This window comes from Eumetopias jubatus, unplaced genomic scaffold, assembly GCF_037043125.1.
Source record: "Eumetopias jubatus isolate StellerSeaLion01/CBP00866 unplaced genomic scaffold, mEumJub1_p1.0 scaffold_9, whole genome shotgun sequence".
In the NCBI taxonomy this organism is placed as follows: domain Eukaryota; kingdom Metazoa; phylum Chordata; class Mammalia; order Carnivora; family Otariidae; genus Eumetopias; species Eumetopias jubatus.
In genome coordinates, this window is record NW_028274815.1 from 25,630,963 (window position 1) to 25,649,537 (window position 18,575).

The 18,575-nt window shown below is 52.8% G+C and overlaps 1 protein-coding gene across 2 annotated transcripts in view; it reads right to left on the bottom strand.

The window, feature by feature from the left end:
* GALNT14 (polypeptide N-acetylgalactosaminyltransferase 14) overlaps nt 1-18,575 on the bottom strand; it is a 208,609-nt gene that overhangs the window by 58,467 nt on the left and 131,567 nt on the right. For both annotated transcript variants that reach the window (XM_028099468.2, XM_028099469.2), the window contains exon 2: nt 16,023-16,192. In XM_028099468.2, coding sequence (XP_027955269.1) covers nt 16,023-16,192 — 170 coding nt within the window. The remainder of the gene's footprint in view (nt 1-16,022; nt 16,193-18,575) is intronic.

Genomic DNA, 18,575 nt, shown 5'->3' on the forward strand with positions numbered 1-18,575 from the left:
CCCTCCCACGTGTCTGAAATGCACTCTCCTCTCTTCCAAGGTCAGGCAATTTTCTCTTCTAATCTTGGCTTGGATGCTACTTTCCTTGGAAAGCATTTCTTGATCTCCCCAGGCTTTTCCAAGGTGCTCTCCTAGGACATCTCCGTAATCGATTCCCAAACATTATGAACTTACTTTTCTGTCCTCTCTATTATTGGCTGCAGCGAAGGCAAGGACCCATTTGTAGTTGAGGCCTCAGAACCTAGCACAGAAGACATACAACACATGTCTGAAGCATGAGTGGATGCATGCATGAGGGAAAAAGCAGGTGAGCTCCCACAGGGGTGAAGTCAGAGGGGACAGTGTCCCTTGCCAAGTTATGAGTGACACCAGCTCAAGGGAACTGCTGACCTATAAGCTGAGCAATGTGCCAAGGTCAATCATACACAGAAGAGAGACCAAACAAGTCACTAAGACTGAAGTTGGAATATGGAGCCACAGTGGCAAAAACAGGGAGCCTTGGGTGAAGGCTGTCCTGGGAGACAGCCGGGACAGTCATTTGGTGGCTGTGGAGAGCTCTGCCATGTTGGAATTGGGAATACCCATCTGTATTTAAAGGGCCGAGATGTTCTCCTTGTTTACCAAAGTCCCAGGGATGATGAACACTGTTCATTGAGGTGTCCATTGGACACTGTTCAAGGACGATGAACACTTGTTCTCTCAAGTGAGAGGAGAGAGATTGAATCCTACCTGGACGGGGTTGCCAGACATGGCTCAGACACCCTCTTCGTCCAGACCCCATGCTGTCCAATGCAGTAGCCACTGGGCATTGGAGTGTAAAATACGCACAAGATCTTAAAGACTTAGTATGAAAAAGAATGTTAAATAGCTCATCACACTCACCATATGTCAAAATGGTCATATTTAGGTATACAGAATTAAATAAAATATATTATTAAAATTAATTTCACTTGTTTATTTTGCTTTTCAATTGTGACTACTAGAAGATTTCACGTTACCTACACGGCTTACATCTATTTCCACTGGACATTGTTGTCCTCGATATTCCTCAACCTTAGCTTATATACAATCCAATTTCAAATTGCAGCATTAGTGCCAGACAATGGTTTCTAGATGTTGGGTTCTTTTGTATGAGTAAAATAAAACTTAAAAAATTATAAAGACCATTATTAGGTTTGCAACATTTTATTTTGCATGACAGAACACATTTTAAAACTCCCATCATCTAACATCATCCTTTCATAAAAGGGTGTTTAAATCCTAAAAAAGGCTGCAATTTCAGAACCATTAAAACCCCTTTAAATTGTAAAATTAAGCTTTAAGGACATCTCTCTCATGGTATCCCCTCTTCTCCCAACACCAAGGATCATATTTGCACTAATTCACACATGAAAGTGCAGCTCAAAGGTCCGTCCACTAAATTATGATGCGCCTGTGTTTGACCGCCCCCTGAGCCATGGACACCAAACATGGAAGACGGGACATCTCCACTCTTTGCTCTGGAACCAGCAGCCCCAGGTCTGTTCTTGGTGTTGCTGATCCTCACACATCGGGACAGTTTTTCTGATCTCTGATTCCAATTCCTCACGTCCTTCTGCTGCCCATGCAAGCTGGCTCAGAACACACGCCCGGCTGGGGAATGCAGACACCTCTGGCTGAGCTTAGGCCCCCTGGAGCCTGCCACTGCTCCCCTCTGCACAGAGGCCCCGTTTGCCGAGACAACTGATTTTGCTCCGTTATGTGGACCAGCTCCTCTGAGATGAGTGGGACCCTGCAGTTTGGGGGACACCACAGGTAGGCAGCAGTACCTTCTGTCTAGGAAGAGCAACTGCTCTCGAGAGGCAGCGAAGAGGCTTCTTTTGGGACGCAGCCAGGATCTGTGTTCGCTGGTACCGAACGCCACCCAGATGGCAGCCATGTGCGGCGTGTGTGCATGTGCGTACATGTGCATGCACACACACAGGGGAGAATGTTCTCAAAAGGCAAATGCAGAGTGTAGCTGGGACCAGGAAGTGTGGAGGTGGGCCAAGGCCTATATTTGCAATGTTTCTGAAAAAGATTCCTCAGTGTCTGGGACAAGGGCTCCTTCAAGTCTTATTTTAGCCCTGCTTGAATCACATTACACAATAGTAATAACACCTACTGACCCCTGGCTCTGTCTCAGGTCTTCTTCCAAGAGCTTTAGATTTGCACAATGATTCTCTGAGGTAGGTGCTGGGACTCCTCCCCTCTCGTTGTGGAGGGGACTATGAGGGCAAGTCAGGAAGCAGCAGAGCCTCGAGATAAAACCAGATGGGCTGGCTCCCGACTCTGTGCTCTCACACGGTGCCCCAGATGGTCATCCGACTCACTGGCTCTCAGCCTTTGTTTCACACTGGCCTTTCTCTCTGCCTTTGGTCTTGAAGGGCAATATGCTGGAAGGTTCTGGAAAGATGGAAGATCACAAGTCTGGGCTGTCCCTCACCTGCTAAAGAATGGTGTCTCCCTTTGATGCTCCCTGAGCCATTTCCTGATATTTCTCAGACTTTCCAGCTCAAGGATCAGAGAATAGTCTTTCCTTTTACCTTTTGCCTTCAATCCTCAGATTGAAGCAGCTAAGACCTGTAGCCGTAGTGCATCCAGGGATGCGGCCAGGCCCAGCCCACTGAGTTCAGGAACGGTCTGCTTGAGGGCCAAGTTTCCCCCACTTCTTCTCCCACGGACTCACAACGGCATGCCCCTCTGGAAGGTCTGAGACAGGGAGGTAAAAAGCAAAGGCTTCTCGCACCTTCCCGTGCCCTCCTCCTAGCCAGTTCATCCGTCCATCCTGAGTCAGTCCTGCCCCACATTCTGCCTCCACCCCTCCTTTATTCTCACTTCTACCTGCCCAAGCCAGGTCTGCACCCCTGCAAAGCCCCCTGACTATTCTTCCCGCCTGCAGAGCTGCCCCTCCATCTCCTTCCTCCCTGCTCTCCACACATGCTTCCCACACCACTCTCCCTAGCCTCACCTGGTGCCTTGAAGCCAAGCCCTGACCGCATCCCAAGGCCTCCCCCTCACACTCACCCCCAGCCCTGCCCCACAGTTCCCCTGCCTGAGCCTTCTAGCCCTGCCAACCAGGTCCACTCACTTCCCTCTGGCATGACCTCCACACACCTCCCCATCCCCCACCCCCCATCTTCCTGTCCAGGGCTGCCTAAATTACAGCCCTGTGACACCCACATCAGTGTCTGCCACCAAGCTTCTCATGGGACTTAATCCCCTGTCTGCAAAGCTGTGCTGTCTTCTCGGTGGGCAGGGCCCACTTTTCTACTTCTTTATGTTCTTAAGGGCAAGTGAGTCAACCGACTGGAGTCCATGTCCTCATCTCTAAACCGGAATCACAGCAAGGCTGCTGGGAGGCTGAGCTTGGAGAACATATACAAGGTGCCTACCACGTGTCAGGGGACTAGTTTGATCGATAAACATTGGCTGATTATGGTCCCAGATTTATGGGCTAACACGGAGAATCCTTTGTTGAGTGAAGGTGGTTTTAAATTTCCCATGATTTTATTTTCTCCCTCTGTTTCGAGGATTCTTTCCCACACCTGCACTCCCAAACCCTCATGTTTTCAGTAGACAGTTTGACAGTGAAGCCAGTGAGGTGCCCTTTGGGTCCCCTCAGCGGGGACCGATGAGAGGCTGAGTGTCAGGCACGATGCTGGCACACCTGCCCCAGGTGGCTCCAGGTCTCAGGGGGGAGATTGATGTGTACCCCTCGGGGTAATGAGGGCTCACAAGGGAGCACAGGAGTGAGGAGGAGCCACTTAACTCAGCCTGAGGGGTGAGGTGACTTCCTGGAGAACACCCCTCACCCTGCCCTAGGTTCCCGAAAGATGAAGGAGTTCCCTGAGCAGCAAAGATGAAGACGCAGGAAGCCTTGAGCACAGTCAGGCAGCCAAAGCCCCAACAGGCTGGGGTGGACCTGCCTTCTGGAAGTAGTGAGCCAACGACATTTGAAAGATTTTAGATGGGAAGCAAAGTGTCTGCATTTGGAAAGCTCTCCACGGAGGAAGAGCGGAGGATGGCCTGGTAAGGGGCCAGAGCCGTGTTGGAGGGTGGTGGGGGCTGCTACAGTCACCCCGGCGAAAGGGGACAGCCGCTGAGGATGGCAAGCAAGGCCAGGGTGCAAGGGCTATCTAGGAGGCAGACTCAACGGAATGAAGGTGGGACAAGTTGGACTCCAGTGGTTTGGAGTGGGACCTCCAAGGTCAACAGTGGGAGCTGTCCTGAGATGGCCCAGGTGAGCGCAAAGTGGGTGTCTCCTGTCTCGAGAGGTGGAACAGGCAGGCTCAGTGAAGCTTGGGGTAAGGAATAAACGATGTGTCCAGGGGCGCCTGGGTGGCCCAGTCGGTTGAATGCCCGACTCTTAATTTTGGCTCAGGTCACGAGCTTAGGGTCGTGGGATGGAGCCCTGCATCGGGCTCCGTGCTCAACACAGAATCTGCTGGAGATTCTCCTCTCCTTCTGCCCTCCCCCCCTCCTTTCTCTCTATTAATAAAATCTTTAAAAAAAAATGATGTGTCCATAGGACGAATCAGGGGAGATGTGGCAGAGCAGGGAAGCAGGAGAGCAGATGGAACGATGCCTGCTCTGGCTGGTGTCAGGGTCATGGTGAGAATCAGGTGGGGGCAGAAGGTGAGAGCCATCCGGACACCCAAGCTTCAGTCAAATATCAGGGTTCCTCCTGCTGCATCAGGGACACCAAGGACAACCACAGGGGCATTAGCCGATCTTGCCCTTGCTAGCCCAGACAGAACCCCGGCTGCTACGTGACTCCACGGGACCCCCTTCTTCTGTCACATCATGCCTACTTCAGCTGCTTTTCCAGCCACCCCCAGGCCCACCGCTCGCGTCACTCCATCCCACTGTCTGTCACCCAGGCCAGCACCGGCTTTCCACAGCCACCCGCCCACAGCTGTCACCTCCTCTGCTCTTTTCATCTGCTGTCAGACGCAGTTCTGCTTCCTGGCCCCCAGCCCTGAAATCAGTCCCTCTGCTGGCCTTGGCTTCTCTCCCCACTATTTTAAAAGTACACATTTCACCAGACGCGGCATCGCGATTGCCTCATTGCTTATTTTGCGCTCCGGTTTTTAAAGTTAAGTTTGACATTCAGGCAAGTTAAGTGTTTTGGCGCCAGGAGCCAAGGCTGAGGCAGGAAGCGCTGTGCAGAACTTCTCTGCCCGCACCCTCCCCGCCCCCGCACCACCCTGTTCTTGGAGCGCACCCCAACTCAGAGGTGGGGGACCAGGCACAGAGCCAGGGCCTCTCCAAACTCACTCACGTAGCTCCTTGCTCCTTCAGGGCTGGCCCCCTCTCTGCCCTGCCTCCCAGACCTGCTGTGGAGCTGAGGAAAGAGCACAGAGCCCGGGTGCTCCAGGTGATCCCGGGACTCAGGCCCATCTGAGGGCTCAGTGCCACAGCTAACAGACAGCGCTGACTGGAGGCTCAAGACTGTGCTCAGCCTCCTGCACGGATTACCTCGCCTCCCCCTGATGGCAACCCCGGCTACCATTATTATTCCCATTTCAAGATGAGGCCCTGAGGCTCGGGGAGTTTGAGTGACTCGCCCAAGAAGTAGCTGCTAAGTGAGAGACATGCCCGATCTCCAAGCTCACAGGGTAAGGAGGCCTAGCCCTGCCACTCACCCAACCAGCTACAGTGCTGGGGCTCCGTTTGCCCCCCAGCCGGATGGCGGTGACGGCGGTGACCCCTTCACCCCAACTGCTGCTAAGAAGGGGATGTGAGAACGCTCCGTGAAGTCTCCTAGAGCTACAAGTTGTGGTTACTCTTATTCTGAGCATGGCCAAGGTTCGGATTTTACTTGGGAATTGCGCCAGGTGCCCAAGCCTCTCAGGAGGTCCTGGGGCCCGTTCTGCCAGCCCCGTTTCTTTCTGGCACGAGAGGCGCAGGGGAGGGGCACGTCATACCGGCCGATGGTTCTTCAAAGCGCTGCGGGTAACAGGAAGCCAACATGACAGCACTCAGCGTTATAAAGGGGAAAAGTTCACATGTTCCAACTCCTTATTCTACACTGAAAACCGTGGGCAGGTCACCAGTTTTCAGTCAAGCTGCCATCAGTATGATGTGCCGACTCCAGGAGCAAAGAGCTCTGCTGTTCAAGTGCACAGATGGTATGGAAGCAGCTTATGTTGTCATCTGAAGCCGGACTGGGGGGTGGGGTGGTCCGGTGACCTCCACCCAGGAGAAGGCATGAGGGCCCAAAGAAACGGACGAGGTGGCAATAAAGGACAGCTCTCCAGGTCCTGCAGGCCCTTGAGTCTCCTTAAGAAGAGAAGTGTGTGAGGGGAAGGATTCATCCAGGGCCATGGGGGAGGGGAGGTGCAGCAGAGCTGGAGGGAGTCGTGCTTCTGGAAATAGCCTCCAATCAGATTCAGTCCCTAAGTCAGTTCCTGCACACTCTTACCAGCACAAGTATTTTCAACCGGCAGACAGGGCTGGAAGTGACCTTAATAAGCATCTCTGAGCTACTTCTGTCTTCTTACCTGTGAGGAAACAGACACCTGGAGAGCTGAAGGGTTGGGCACTATCTTAAGACCCACAGCTTCTCATGCTCCGTCCAGTAGCTTCCCCCCATTTTACCATGCACCACCACGATGTGGGAGAAAATGTCAAAAACACTCTGAAGAGAAGCAGGTTATTGAGGACAGACTAAGAGTCAGGCATTGTGCTTGGTTCTTGGGCAAAGGGCCTAGAAATGTGAAGACAGCTGGTGTAAAATACTTGATTGGGGATGGGAGTGGCCCTTGAACTCCTGAAAGGTGCTCTACCTGACTGATCAGCGGGGAACGGCAAACCTCAACCATAGGAAGATACCACGACTCAGCCTCTCAAAGGCTCAGGTGAAACAGACAACAGCCAGAGACTGACCACAAAGATGTGGAGCCACTGGGGCGCCTGGGTGGCTCAGTCGTTAAGCGTCTGCCTTCGGCTCAGGTCATGATCCCAGGGTCCTGGGATCGAGTCCCGCATCGGGCTCTCTGCTCGGCAGGAAGCCTGCTTCTCCCTCTCCCACTCTCCCTGCTTGTGTTCCCGCTCTCGCTGTGTCTCTCTCTCTCAAATAAATAAATAAAATCTTTAAAAAAAAAAAAAAAAGATGTGGAGCCACTGGTTATTCTCAGACACGTACACGGCCGGTGGGAACGTGTGTTCACCAAAAGACAAGTAAAGATTAGTCAAAGGAGCACCGTTCATAAGAGCCCCACACTGGAAAAACCCCAAATAAGCATTAACAGTAGAACAGATATACAACTTGCAATAGACTCATACGAAAGAATACGATAGAGCGTGAGAATAAACATACCACGTCTTGGAAAACGTGGCTGGATTTCACACACATAATTTTGAGGGAAGCCAGACACACAAGAGCACATACTGTGTAAGTCCATTTATATAGACTTCAAAAACAAGCAAGGCTAGTCTATGGCATTTGAAGTCGGGACAGTGTTACCTACGGTGGGGAGTAAGGGCAGGGACATCGGGTGGTTCTGGCAAACTGAGAGTCGTCTTTCCCTTGATGGAGGTGCTTGATGTGGGAATGTGGGTGTGTTCTCTCTGGAAATTTCTTCAAGTGGTATATGAATGAAGTGTCCACTTTTCTGTATGTATGTGGGACTCTGATTCAAAGTTTACTTAGGATGAAGAGAGGTTCTGGGTCTTTAGAAATATTTTGGTCTTGCAGGGATATTTCCAAAGCCATCGAAGTCGAAGGATTCAATACAGCCCAGGACTAGAGGCGAGAGCCACAGTCAAACTCAGCAATGCTTTCTCTTTCCCTGAGCACACCAGTTGTCTAGCACTGAAGAGAACATTCCAGAATGCAGAGTGCAAGTCCAGGGTCTCCTCTTCAGCCTTCTGCTTTCTTAAAAGTGTATACCCCACGACAGTGGGGAGAAAAAGGATAATTTAGAGGAAAGAGCAATGATGCCACCTTCCCCTTCATGGTACTGGTCCCGACTGCATGGGTCAGGGCTTGTTTTCAAGGCTAAGGGAACATTCTTCCCAGGGGGAGTGGCCCTCTGGTGAGAAGGGACCGGTGGCCTGTGGAGGGCAGTAAGGAGTCCCCAGTCACCGAGCTGGCAGGTTTGCCTCCTTGCGGAATCTAAGCTCCACAAGAGCAAGTGTTTGGACTGCTTGTTTACTGATCTTTGCCGAAGTGAAAATGAATAAAGGAAACCTCATTCAAAATACACAGTCTGGCAGGAAGAAGGAAGATTTCCTCTCAGCTGGGCAACAGCAAGCTGCCCTCACCTACAGCCAATAAGAAGCCACCACCACCTCAAACTCTCATTCTCCTCCAATGAACGTTTGTTCAGAACGACCCCTTCGACTTCCTCCTTTCTCCTACAGACGGATGTTCTCCCCTTTGGTCTCCAAACCCAGGGGGAGGGAGGGCAATGTGCCTCCAGAGCTAAAGCCATTTAATGCCTTTCAAAGGCACACAGGTTCTCCTTGGTCTTGGCGACAGAACACAAGAAACTATGGACTCTGTTAGCTAACTGAAATATATTATATCCACACCTCCAAACAAAACTCAAATAGAAGTATCAAACTGCCTTAATTGGGAAACTGAATCTTCACATATCATCTCTTCTCCTTGCCCTACAAGTACCAATAAAACACACACACACACACACACACACACACACACACACATGCTCAGTGAACTTAGACATAATACAGGCTTCATGTTTGGGATTCTCTCTCTAAACATATTTACATACATATAGACCTAGAATCTGAAAACTTGATTTTGAGTTTCGGCCTCCTTTGTTACACGTTGCCCGAGGAAGGAGACGATGGAAAGAAATGTGGAAAGACACAGAGAAGTGTGTTCAGTGCCCAGGACTGGGAAACTGATTTGGAATTAAATATTTCCCCTGCAAAATTTATCCTGCAAATTATTGAGTCTTAGGTTATTAGATGTTAACCTTAAAAATTGAACAATAAAGGTTGTTGAGCAGCAAGTGAGCTTATTCAGAAAGAGCAGGGAAATTGCAGTTCGGGATATACAAACTCTGGGGGACCCCAGGCAAGTCTAGAGACCAAAGGGGAGAACATCCTTCTGTAGGAGAAAGGAGGAAGTTGGAGGGGTTGTTCTGAACAAAAGTTCACTGGAGGAGAATGAGAGTTTGAGGTGGTGGTGGCTTCTTATTGGCTGTAGGCGAGGGCAGCTTGCTGTTGCCCAGCACTGACTAGCTGTGTGATCTCGGACATGTCCCTTAACCCCTCTGAGCCTGGATCTCTTTACCTGGGTATGTGCTCAATCCGCTAGTCTTGCTCTTCTGCCCAAGTCTTCATAGCCAGTATTGGTGCTCAATCCCAAACCCACCAGTCAGATGGGGCAGACTCCTTTTACTGATCCCCACCAGCTCCTTTTCCCTCTGAACCAGTTCTTGCTTCTCATCTCTCCCACCTCACCCCAGAGCAAACTCCCCAGTGTAAGACCCAGCACCCCCACCGTGAGGATGCCAGTGCCTTAAAGCCAAGACCCCACCTCGCACTCTACTCCCTTGGGATGGTTTTGGGGGTGGGGAGTGCATCACTGCTGCCTGGCACAGTTCTGCTCGGACCTACCTTGGTACTCCCCACTCCCCCCCACCCCACGCCCGCCTCGGCAGGAGCTCCGCTGACCCAGGACTGGCCAGGGATGTGTTCCTTAGGACATCTCCTGGGGTCGCTGAGATGATGAGGCCATGACAGGGTGAATGTCCAAGCATTCCAACCTTGACTGACCTGACTCTAAGCTCCTTATCTTGAATTCAAGACTTGGCTACAACATGACCCCAAGTTTCCCATCCAGAATTATTCTCCCCTCCATCACCCACACTCCAAGGAAAATTGAACTGACTCTTACAAAACAATGTGGCTCTCCCACCTCCTTGTCTTTGCTTATGCTGTTCCCTCAATCTGGGATGCCTGCCACCAGCTAAAATCCTACCTGTCGCCCCCAATTCCAGCTCAAATGCCATTTCCTTCAAAAAGCCTCTGCCTCCCATCCAAGCATAAATGCCTTCTCCTGGGTAGGCCAGCTTAATGCTGTTTTGACTTTTTTTTTTTTTTTTTTTTTACAGGAAAGCTCCTAACTCGTTTGGTATGCTCCACGGCCAAGACAGAAATAGTGACACCAAAACCAGGACAGGGCGGGAGATGAGTACTTGGGAATCGAGGACAGGAAGTCCATGCATTAGCTCCAGAATCAACAATAGGGCCTCAGAGCAAACCACAGTTGAACATCAAGAATCAGTCCCATGCGCATTTTCTCCATAGACCATGAGCTCCCAGGGAGCGGGGACCAATTTCCAGCATAGAGCCTGGCATGTGGTTAGTGCTCAATAAACGTCTCAAGTGGATGAGTGAGTGAAAGAACAGGAAAATGAACGAATGAATGCAACGCACAAAGTCAAAGCTGGTGGGAATGAGCTCAAACAAGGTGTGAGAAGACATTAGTCAAGCAGGTTCGTTCAGATGAATTCTCATCAGCAATTTTCTTGACTGGTCCCCTTTCAAAGGCTGAGATGCCACCTCTTTGGGAAATCTGCCTGAAACTCACAGAGTGCGCCAGGGTGGAGGGAATGGGGTAGCATGCAAGGACCCAGGGGCCCAGGAGGGGAAGGAATCCTGGCCCAGAGGCACCTTCCATCTTAGTCTCTGTGGTTTCTCTTCCCCTCCTGCCCCGGGTGAGAACCCACTCCTGTGCCCTGCATCAGGTACTCAGATAGCCCCGAGGCAGAGGATGCCATTCTTCCACAGAGCCACTTCTAGGATGTGCAGAAACTCATTCTGCTGCCCCCTTCCTAGGCTCCCTGGGGCTCTGGGATGCTCTGGAGTGAAGCGCACTCACAGCTCCTATCAACAGGCTCACAAACCCCTGTATTGAAAAATGGTGCACAGGAGGGACCAGAACGTAGCAGATGGGGCGAGCTTGTTTGCAAAAGCTAAGTGTCTGTGATGGGTTTCCTCTCTCCTCCCCTCCGCCTTGATGTGGCATCACCAACTCTGTGCTAAGCTAGTGGAATAGCCTCGCCTCTGAGGGAATATGAACATTTTTTATGCTTAGCTGTTCCAGCCGTAAAGATTTTTATCCTATTACTGCTAAGTGACGAGTACAAGGAGAGAAATGATGATGATCTTTGGCAGCCATTCCAACTGAGTAAATACAAGGAGGGAGACAGGCAATCCCAGACTGGGCCGCTGCCCCTTCATTTCCCAGGATGAAAAGGAGCAAAGGAAAAATGTCTTCCTGGTGAGACGTATCGAAGTGTGGAATTTTCCCTCCAGGCAAGCGATGGGTATCCCACTGTTGGAACCATTTAGCACCGCCCTGGACAGAGGCTAGGAGAGTTGGCTGAGGGGAACAATGGACCCAGCCGGCCAGGGGAGGTGACCTAATGAGGCTTCCCAGCTGCAACGCCCTCCTGCTCGTGGCTCCTGGGTGCAGTCTACCCTCACACCTGCTTCCCTGCGCTCAAAGCCACCCCCTAAGTATTGCTAGGCAACCGCAGAAATAGACATTTGCTTTATCAAAATATTGCCCTCCGTTCTCCAGTGGTGTGTCTCCGTTGAATGACTTCTCGTCTGCCAGATGTTTTCCGTGCTCCTCCGATGATGGCAAACCCAGCTGCTGTCACCCAAATGTGGTGACAGTGGTGGGGGCAGGACAGCCGGAAATCAAGGACTATTTGTTGGACCAGTCAGTGCTTGATAAACAGGAGAACTCCGCTGGGAAACGTGCTCAGACTCACCCCACAGACGCTGTCCCTTCCGTACACTGACATAGTTATTTACGGCACACTTACCCCGATACCGACAGCCAGGTCTTCGTCCTCGCCACCCCAGCAGACCTCGGCGGGGCCCCGGGAGTTAAGGCTCTTGTCCATGTTAACAGGATTGTGGGTCTCAGGGGACAACGTGGCACTAGGTGGGCCCGACGCCAGTGCAACCATGAGATTCCCACGGAGGCGGGCGGGAGAGCTGCGTGCGTGGATGTGGATACATCTGGAAGGGAAGACCGACCACGAAGAGTGCGCGGGCGTGGAGGCTGCAGCGACTCCGCACTGATAGAGCTTCGAGGCCATCTAGTCCGAAGCGATGAGAGAACGAAGCCGAGAGAGGACATGCCGAGGGACGTGCGGAAGGCCACTGCTGGGCACCCGGTCCCCATGCCTCCCACGGGCCCTGGATCAGGAATGAGGAAACTGAGCCACGGCCAAGATGTGTCGAAAGGCCGATGATAGCATTCTTCCCATCTCAAGACTGGAAATGTCACATGTTAGGTCAGGGGTGGTGGGTGCGCATGGGAAGGCTCCGTTGTCAACCCCAAAGGGTGAATGTGCAGGGGATCCATTTGAAACCACAGGTACTCACTTTCTAAACTAGCCTGGGTGTGGACATCACTCACTGCCCCTCCACCCCCATAAAGCCTGGGAATGGGGAGTTCCAAGCCTGCCTCCTCGCCTTGGTCACCCTACTCTCCAGGTCAACCCAGCCACCTCCACAAAATGCCTCGGGCTCCCTGGCACAGAGGACCGAGATAACAATGTGACAGTTCCATTCCACATGGGGAAATGAAGCCCCCGGCCTCTGTGGGGCTGCTTTCCCTCGGTGCCGGGCCACGACATGCTTGGGAAGGCTTCTGTAACTGCCAATGCACCTGGCTTTTCCATCGGCCCAGCTGCCTGTTGGGTGAAAACTTCCACAGCCTTGTCCCCTTCCCCCGACCCGCTGCCTCCTCCAGCCTCACGGCATCTTTGGATTCCTGAGCGATGCCCCCCAACACCCGCCTCCCAGCAGCGCGTGCTCTAATGCTCAGCTAATAGTTCTGTCTCAGGCGCTTGTCCACATGCGTCCTATAAATCAGAATCCAATTACGGTGGTAAGAAAATTGGAAGCAAATTTAATAAGCTCAGGCCACTCCCCCATGCTGTTTCTTCACTCTTATCTTCCCAGTAATGAGAACTCCTTTCATAGACTCCGTTCTCCTGGCTCCTCATCTAAAGCGCCCTAGGATGGAGGGAGTGGAGGAAGGCGGCTGCTTCTCCGCCCTCTTTGCCTCTTTGTATGAAAGGCAGATGGGGGAAAGTAGTCAAGAGTCTTTGCAGATTTGCTCTCCCTCTCCTTTGTTCAACAAATGTTTCTTGAAATTCTGTCACACATCAGATGCTGTACTAGGTGCCAGAAAAGATGTCCACCACCCCCCCCTCCGCCAGAGGGCGGAAGGCCTCGTCCCGTTGCTGGGGCTCATAATGCACTTTGATGTTTCAGTCTTGAGAACTCAGGTAACAGGCGGGGCTGGCTCTACAGCAGGGGCTCGCTCTCACTGCAACTCGCCCCTCCGGAGACGTCGGCAGTGTCACAACATGGGCAGCGCCACTAGCATTTAGTGGGTGGAAGCCAGAGAGGCTGCCCGGTAACCTACAATGCGCAGGACAGCCCTCACAGCAAACTGTGATCCCCAAATGCCAGCCACTGACTGAATCCCTGGGCGACAGGAGATAGGTCACCAGCAGCCACAGCTGGTTGGAGCTGGGGTCGGCAGGGCCCAAGAAGGGCCCCAGGCATTACATTGGGAGGAAGTCAGGATACAGGGAGGCTGGAATCACAGGATGAAGGGACTTAGCTGTTCGTTTTAACCTCATGGACACCGATTCCCTGAGAGGCAAGGGCTGGAAGGAGGAGATCCTGCAGACAGAAGGTCAACCCCCAGTGGGGCCCATGGGAGGGAAGCACACTGGGCTTCGCTGGCAGTCTCTGGAACTCTCGTTAGCGCAAGAGTGTTCTGTGCACAGGGTCAGCCCCATACCACACTCAGCCTGGACATGGCTGATCCGATTGTTAGCCTCTGCTGGTGCTAGCCTGGGGCTCTGCACACGGTCGGTGCTCAACAGCCCTGCCACGGCTGCCTGGTCCCGTGCGCCTGCCCTCGTTCCCAATCCCCTGTCCTCTCCTCTTCCTGCTCTTTCGGATCAGGAGCCACAGATCTGAAATTCTCTAAGTCACACAATCCCAGCTCCCACAGGGCAAGGTTAGTGCCCGGAGGCAGACATATGGCTGATGGACTTTTCCTTTTTGTCTTCCCAAAGGGGGCCTTAGATTGCATCTAAATCCTCTCTGCCCCTCTTGCCTCCCTGGCAGCAGATCACACTTACCTGATAGATACAACACACTCGGAGAGGGCCCCGAACAGGACCTGGTAAACTCCGATCCTTGGGGACGGTCTCGGTTCCGCCCCCACAACCCACACATATGTCCAGCCCTCGTAAACCACTTTCATTTCGGCCTCTCAGATCACAGACGAGGGTGAACGCAGAAATCCGTCCTGCTCAGGGTGCCCCCTCGAAGTGGCCTGCTCAGTGAATCCCCCACTCCATGCCTCCCTTCTGCGGGCGGGAGCAGAACTCACACCCAGATGCACTGGTCTCTTTCCTGGCCGGGAGGCGGCCCTTCGTCCTTTTGGAGGGTCTCACCATCTGGACTCAGGACAAGGGCGGGACCACCACCTGAGACCAGGGGGCGCTTCTCAGCCTTCCTCCCTGTTCCGCCTGTCGTCTCTGCTCAGGGAAATAAAATTACCTAATTCCTTTTTAAAGATTTTATTTATTTATTTGAGAGAAAGAGCACGAGTGGGAGGGGAGAGGGCCAGAGGGAGAGGGAGAAGCAGATTCTCCGCTGAGCAGGGAGCCCGACACGGGGCTTGATCCCAGGACCCCAAGATCATGACCTGAGCCGAAGTCCGATGCTTAACCGAGAGAGCCACCCAGGCGCCCCCAAATTACCCAATTTTTAACGAAAATTCTATCAGATGCCAAGGACCAGGATAAGTGCAGGGGAATTTTGATAGCAATATTACAAGACTCTGACTTGAAGAGGCTTTCAGGCCAGCAGCAGGGAGTGTTCGAGGTATAGCCAGTGCCCCGGATCTCTGGCTGTGGGGGATTTCCTGCTGCTCAGAAGTGTTCAGTTTGCAGACTCTTGCAGTCTTCTTCTGAAGACTTCTTCTGAAGCCACAGATGCCTTATAGCTCATGGCCCTGGCATCACTTCTATAGGGAAACCGGCTCCTTTTACAAACGATGGTGATTAACATGAGCTCCTCCATGGGATGCGTGCTATGTAAGTCAAGGTTTCTGAGTTTGTACATACAGCCTAGGTGAGGAAACTGAGTCCACCCCCCTTTACAGACTGACAACTTAAGCACCACCAAGTTGACCAACGTCATAAGTCATGAGAATTCTTACCGCCCTGCTCATAAACCCCAGTGTCCACAAACGGGTACCCACGGACCCAAAGATAGAACGCTAAGAAGCTAACACCAGTCCCCCAGCCTCTCAATTTAACAATGCCTTCAAGCCCCTCCACCCCAAACATGCCAGTCTGCTATTTGGAGCTGGTGCCAAGTGAATTTCCTGCAGCAGACAGAAACACACCCCAGTGCGCCTTTGGTGCAGCTGGGCCTCCCAGTTGTAGGCAGGGAGGCCAGCACGGAGGAGCTGGGGTTGAGACAGACCTGCTTACTCAGGCCTCACGAGGACGCAAAGGCCTGCTCTGACTCTAGGAAGGATTGGTAATGAGGCAACGTGCCTTGGCTGTCTGAGGAAATGAGCCCTCCCACCAACCTGACTTCCCAGGGGTCTGCCCATCCTGCCCTCCCTCCGTTTGAAAGCCACGCCAGGCCTGGCCGTGGGAATCTGCCAGGGAAACCAGGCCCAGGCTATAGGGTCTTTAGTGCTCCATGATTTCAGGGTGACCACCAGGTGAGGGGGCCAGGTGCAGGCAGAGGGGCCTCCCACATTCTCCCTGGAGGTGCCTGGGGATGGCTCACAGCAGTGAGCGGTACAGACAGCGTCAGCTACCATCCGGCCGGCAGCAGACAGTGCGTGCCTGCCCCAATCCATGGCCTGGGCCCTGCCCGAATCAAGCCTGCCCTTGCTCTGTCATGACCACAGGGAACGGGAGAGAGTAACAAGTGGGAGCGGTCACACATACCTCAGATGGCGGGTGTCGGGGACCGCCCGGCTGCTGGAGATCCGCTCGCTCTCCCGCTGGTTGAAAGCATACAGCTTATAGGGATCGTCACCGAGGCGCCACTTTTTGGCATTCAGATACTGCCGCTCATCAAACTGGTCCCACGGGTCTTCCCAGTCGGCATCCAAAGTCTGCGGAGCACAGATGGGAAGTCAGGGAGAACAGCTCCCGGCCCTCCCCAGCCTTCTCTGTCTGTTGCTGCCCAACTGCAGAGAATAGGTTTGTCCTGGCAAAGTTTTTGCCCAAGGATGGGGCCAGAGGGAAGAGGTTAATAAAACCACCAGTAGCAACAATAACACACGGAATGACACAATGAGGGTAGCTGCCTTTTATGGAGTGCTATGTACAAGGCGCTGTGCGGAGAACCTCTACTCCCTTCCCCGGGAGTCCCAGGAGGCGGGCAGTGCTCATGGTCTGAGGATGAACACAAGAAAACAGCCTCCACAGGCCAAGGACCTTGCTCAGGATCCCACCTTTAGGAAGCTGGCAGGCCTGGAACTTGGGTTCTAGGATCCTGAGCCCACAGGCCTCCTCGCCAAGGCACTCTGACAACACCTGGCTGAAAAGGGCCAGCACTGAAGCTGGAACGTAGCAGGTAGAACGACTGTATGACCGTCACTGCGCCCTCTGCCATAGGAAGAGCTGGGAGGTAGGCGATCCATCTGTAATAGTGTGCTCCCCACCGGATAGACGCCTGTGTGTTCCCTTCTTCCTCCAACCCAGGAATCTGTGATTATTTTTTTTTTAAGATTATTTATTTATTTGAGAGAGAAAGAGCATGTGGAGGGGGTGGGGGAGAGGGAGAGAGAGAGAATCTCGAGCAGACTCTGTACTGGGTGTGGAGCCTGATGAGGGGCTCCATCCCTGAGATCATGACCTGAGCCAAAACCAAGAGTCGGACACTTAACCGACTGAGCCACGGAGGCACCCCTAAATCTGTGATTATTTTTAAGAAGCATCAATGCAGGAACAAGTAATATCCTCACCATACGTGGAGACAGCACTTTCGAATGTGTAAGGTAGCTTCTGTATTCATGATCTTGTTTCCTTCTCCCCAGACTCTCTGTGCTGAGCTGGGAAGACAAGCTCTCACCCAAGTTCTGGGCTTGTCTGCACGGGTGCGACAGTGGCCGAGCCCAAAGCAGAGCTCAGGCTCCTGGGCCGTCCAGTGCCTTCGCACAGCAGAGAAGGCGAGGGTATTTATATAGGGAGGGCATGGCTCATGCTCAGAGCCAGGCTGCCTCCTCTGCCCTGCCCACACCAGCTCAGCGGCCAGGCAGAGGCTCTCCGCACAGCCGGCCGGAGCTGTGGGCTTCAGAGCCTCCGCACGCTGGATGCTTCCCTCGATGGCCCCTACCCAGCAGATGCGGGCACTTTCGCCCTGAGGGGAGAGCCACTCCCCTTTGATGAACTTTCAGCTTCATCAAAGCAAAAAGAACTCTGTATCTCTGGGAAAAACCTATTGACCAGGCTCTGCCCTAGAATGTGAGGGCCGGGGCCCTGGGGCTAGCAACGTCCCAAAGGATGAGATGCTCACTCATGTGTTACTGACCCCTAGTCACTGTGCAAATATGAAAAGCTGCCCGGACACCACCCCTCCTGCCGCTGACCAGGATACCCTCCTGGACATGGGGAACATGATAGGAAGGCCCAGGGCAGGCCCCGCAGATGGCAGGACGGGTGCTCCACCCACAGAGGACTCCAAGGGGTGGTTCACCAGTGTGCACATTTATCTCACGCACCACTCGATCTTATCTGGTAATTGATCTCCCTCTCTCTCTCTCTCTGTTATCTCCTTTTGAAACAGCATTCTCTTGCTAATAGCACAAAATGAACCTTTGGAAATCAGCGATTTTTATCCAATAATTGATTTTATGAATGTCCGGGGATACTGCTGCTACACAGGGGGCGGTGTGTAACCCCCCGCCTCCGCCACCAGCCTGTGCTGTGCAATGTCACAGCCTGACAGCTGTCACCCAGGCTTGGAACATCACCACAGGGTGACCCTGACATCAAGGGGCCTTGTGCCATCTCCCACTGGCTCATTCCCAAATAGATTCATTGCAGTTCTCTCAGTCAGTGGTGAGCTCCCACAGTGCTCTGTGCTATGGAGGAGAGAGGCAGAGATGGAAGGTCCCAGCCCTCAAGGGGGTTGCAAGGTGGCAGAGAGACGTGCATGCAGACACCTAGAACACCTATACCAGAGGAGTGAGGGAAACGGGAAGGGCTACCCGGAAGAGGTGTCAGATCAGTTTGTGCTTGAAAGATGAGCAGGGAGTTTGCTTTGCTTAGGAGGAAATGGGAAGGGAAATACATGTATACGTGTGTAGTGAAAACCCAGATAAAAAGCAGGAAGACCCGGAGGAGGGAGAATCTGTTCAGGACGCAGCTAGCTCAGGAACGGGGCGGCCAGAGAGTGGGCTGCAAAGAGTGTGTGAGTGAAAGACGACTCTGGAACACAGCTGGGTCTGTACGAAGCCGCTCAAGTGGAAGGGTTGCTGGCCGCACGTGCAG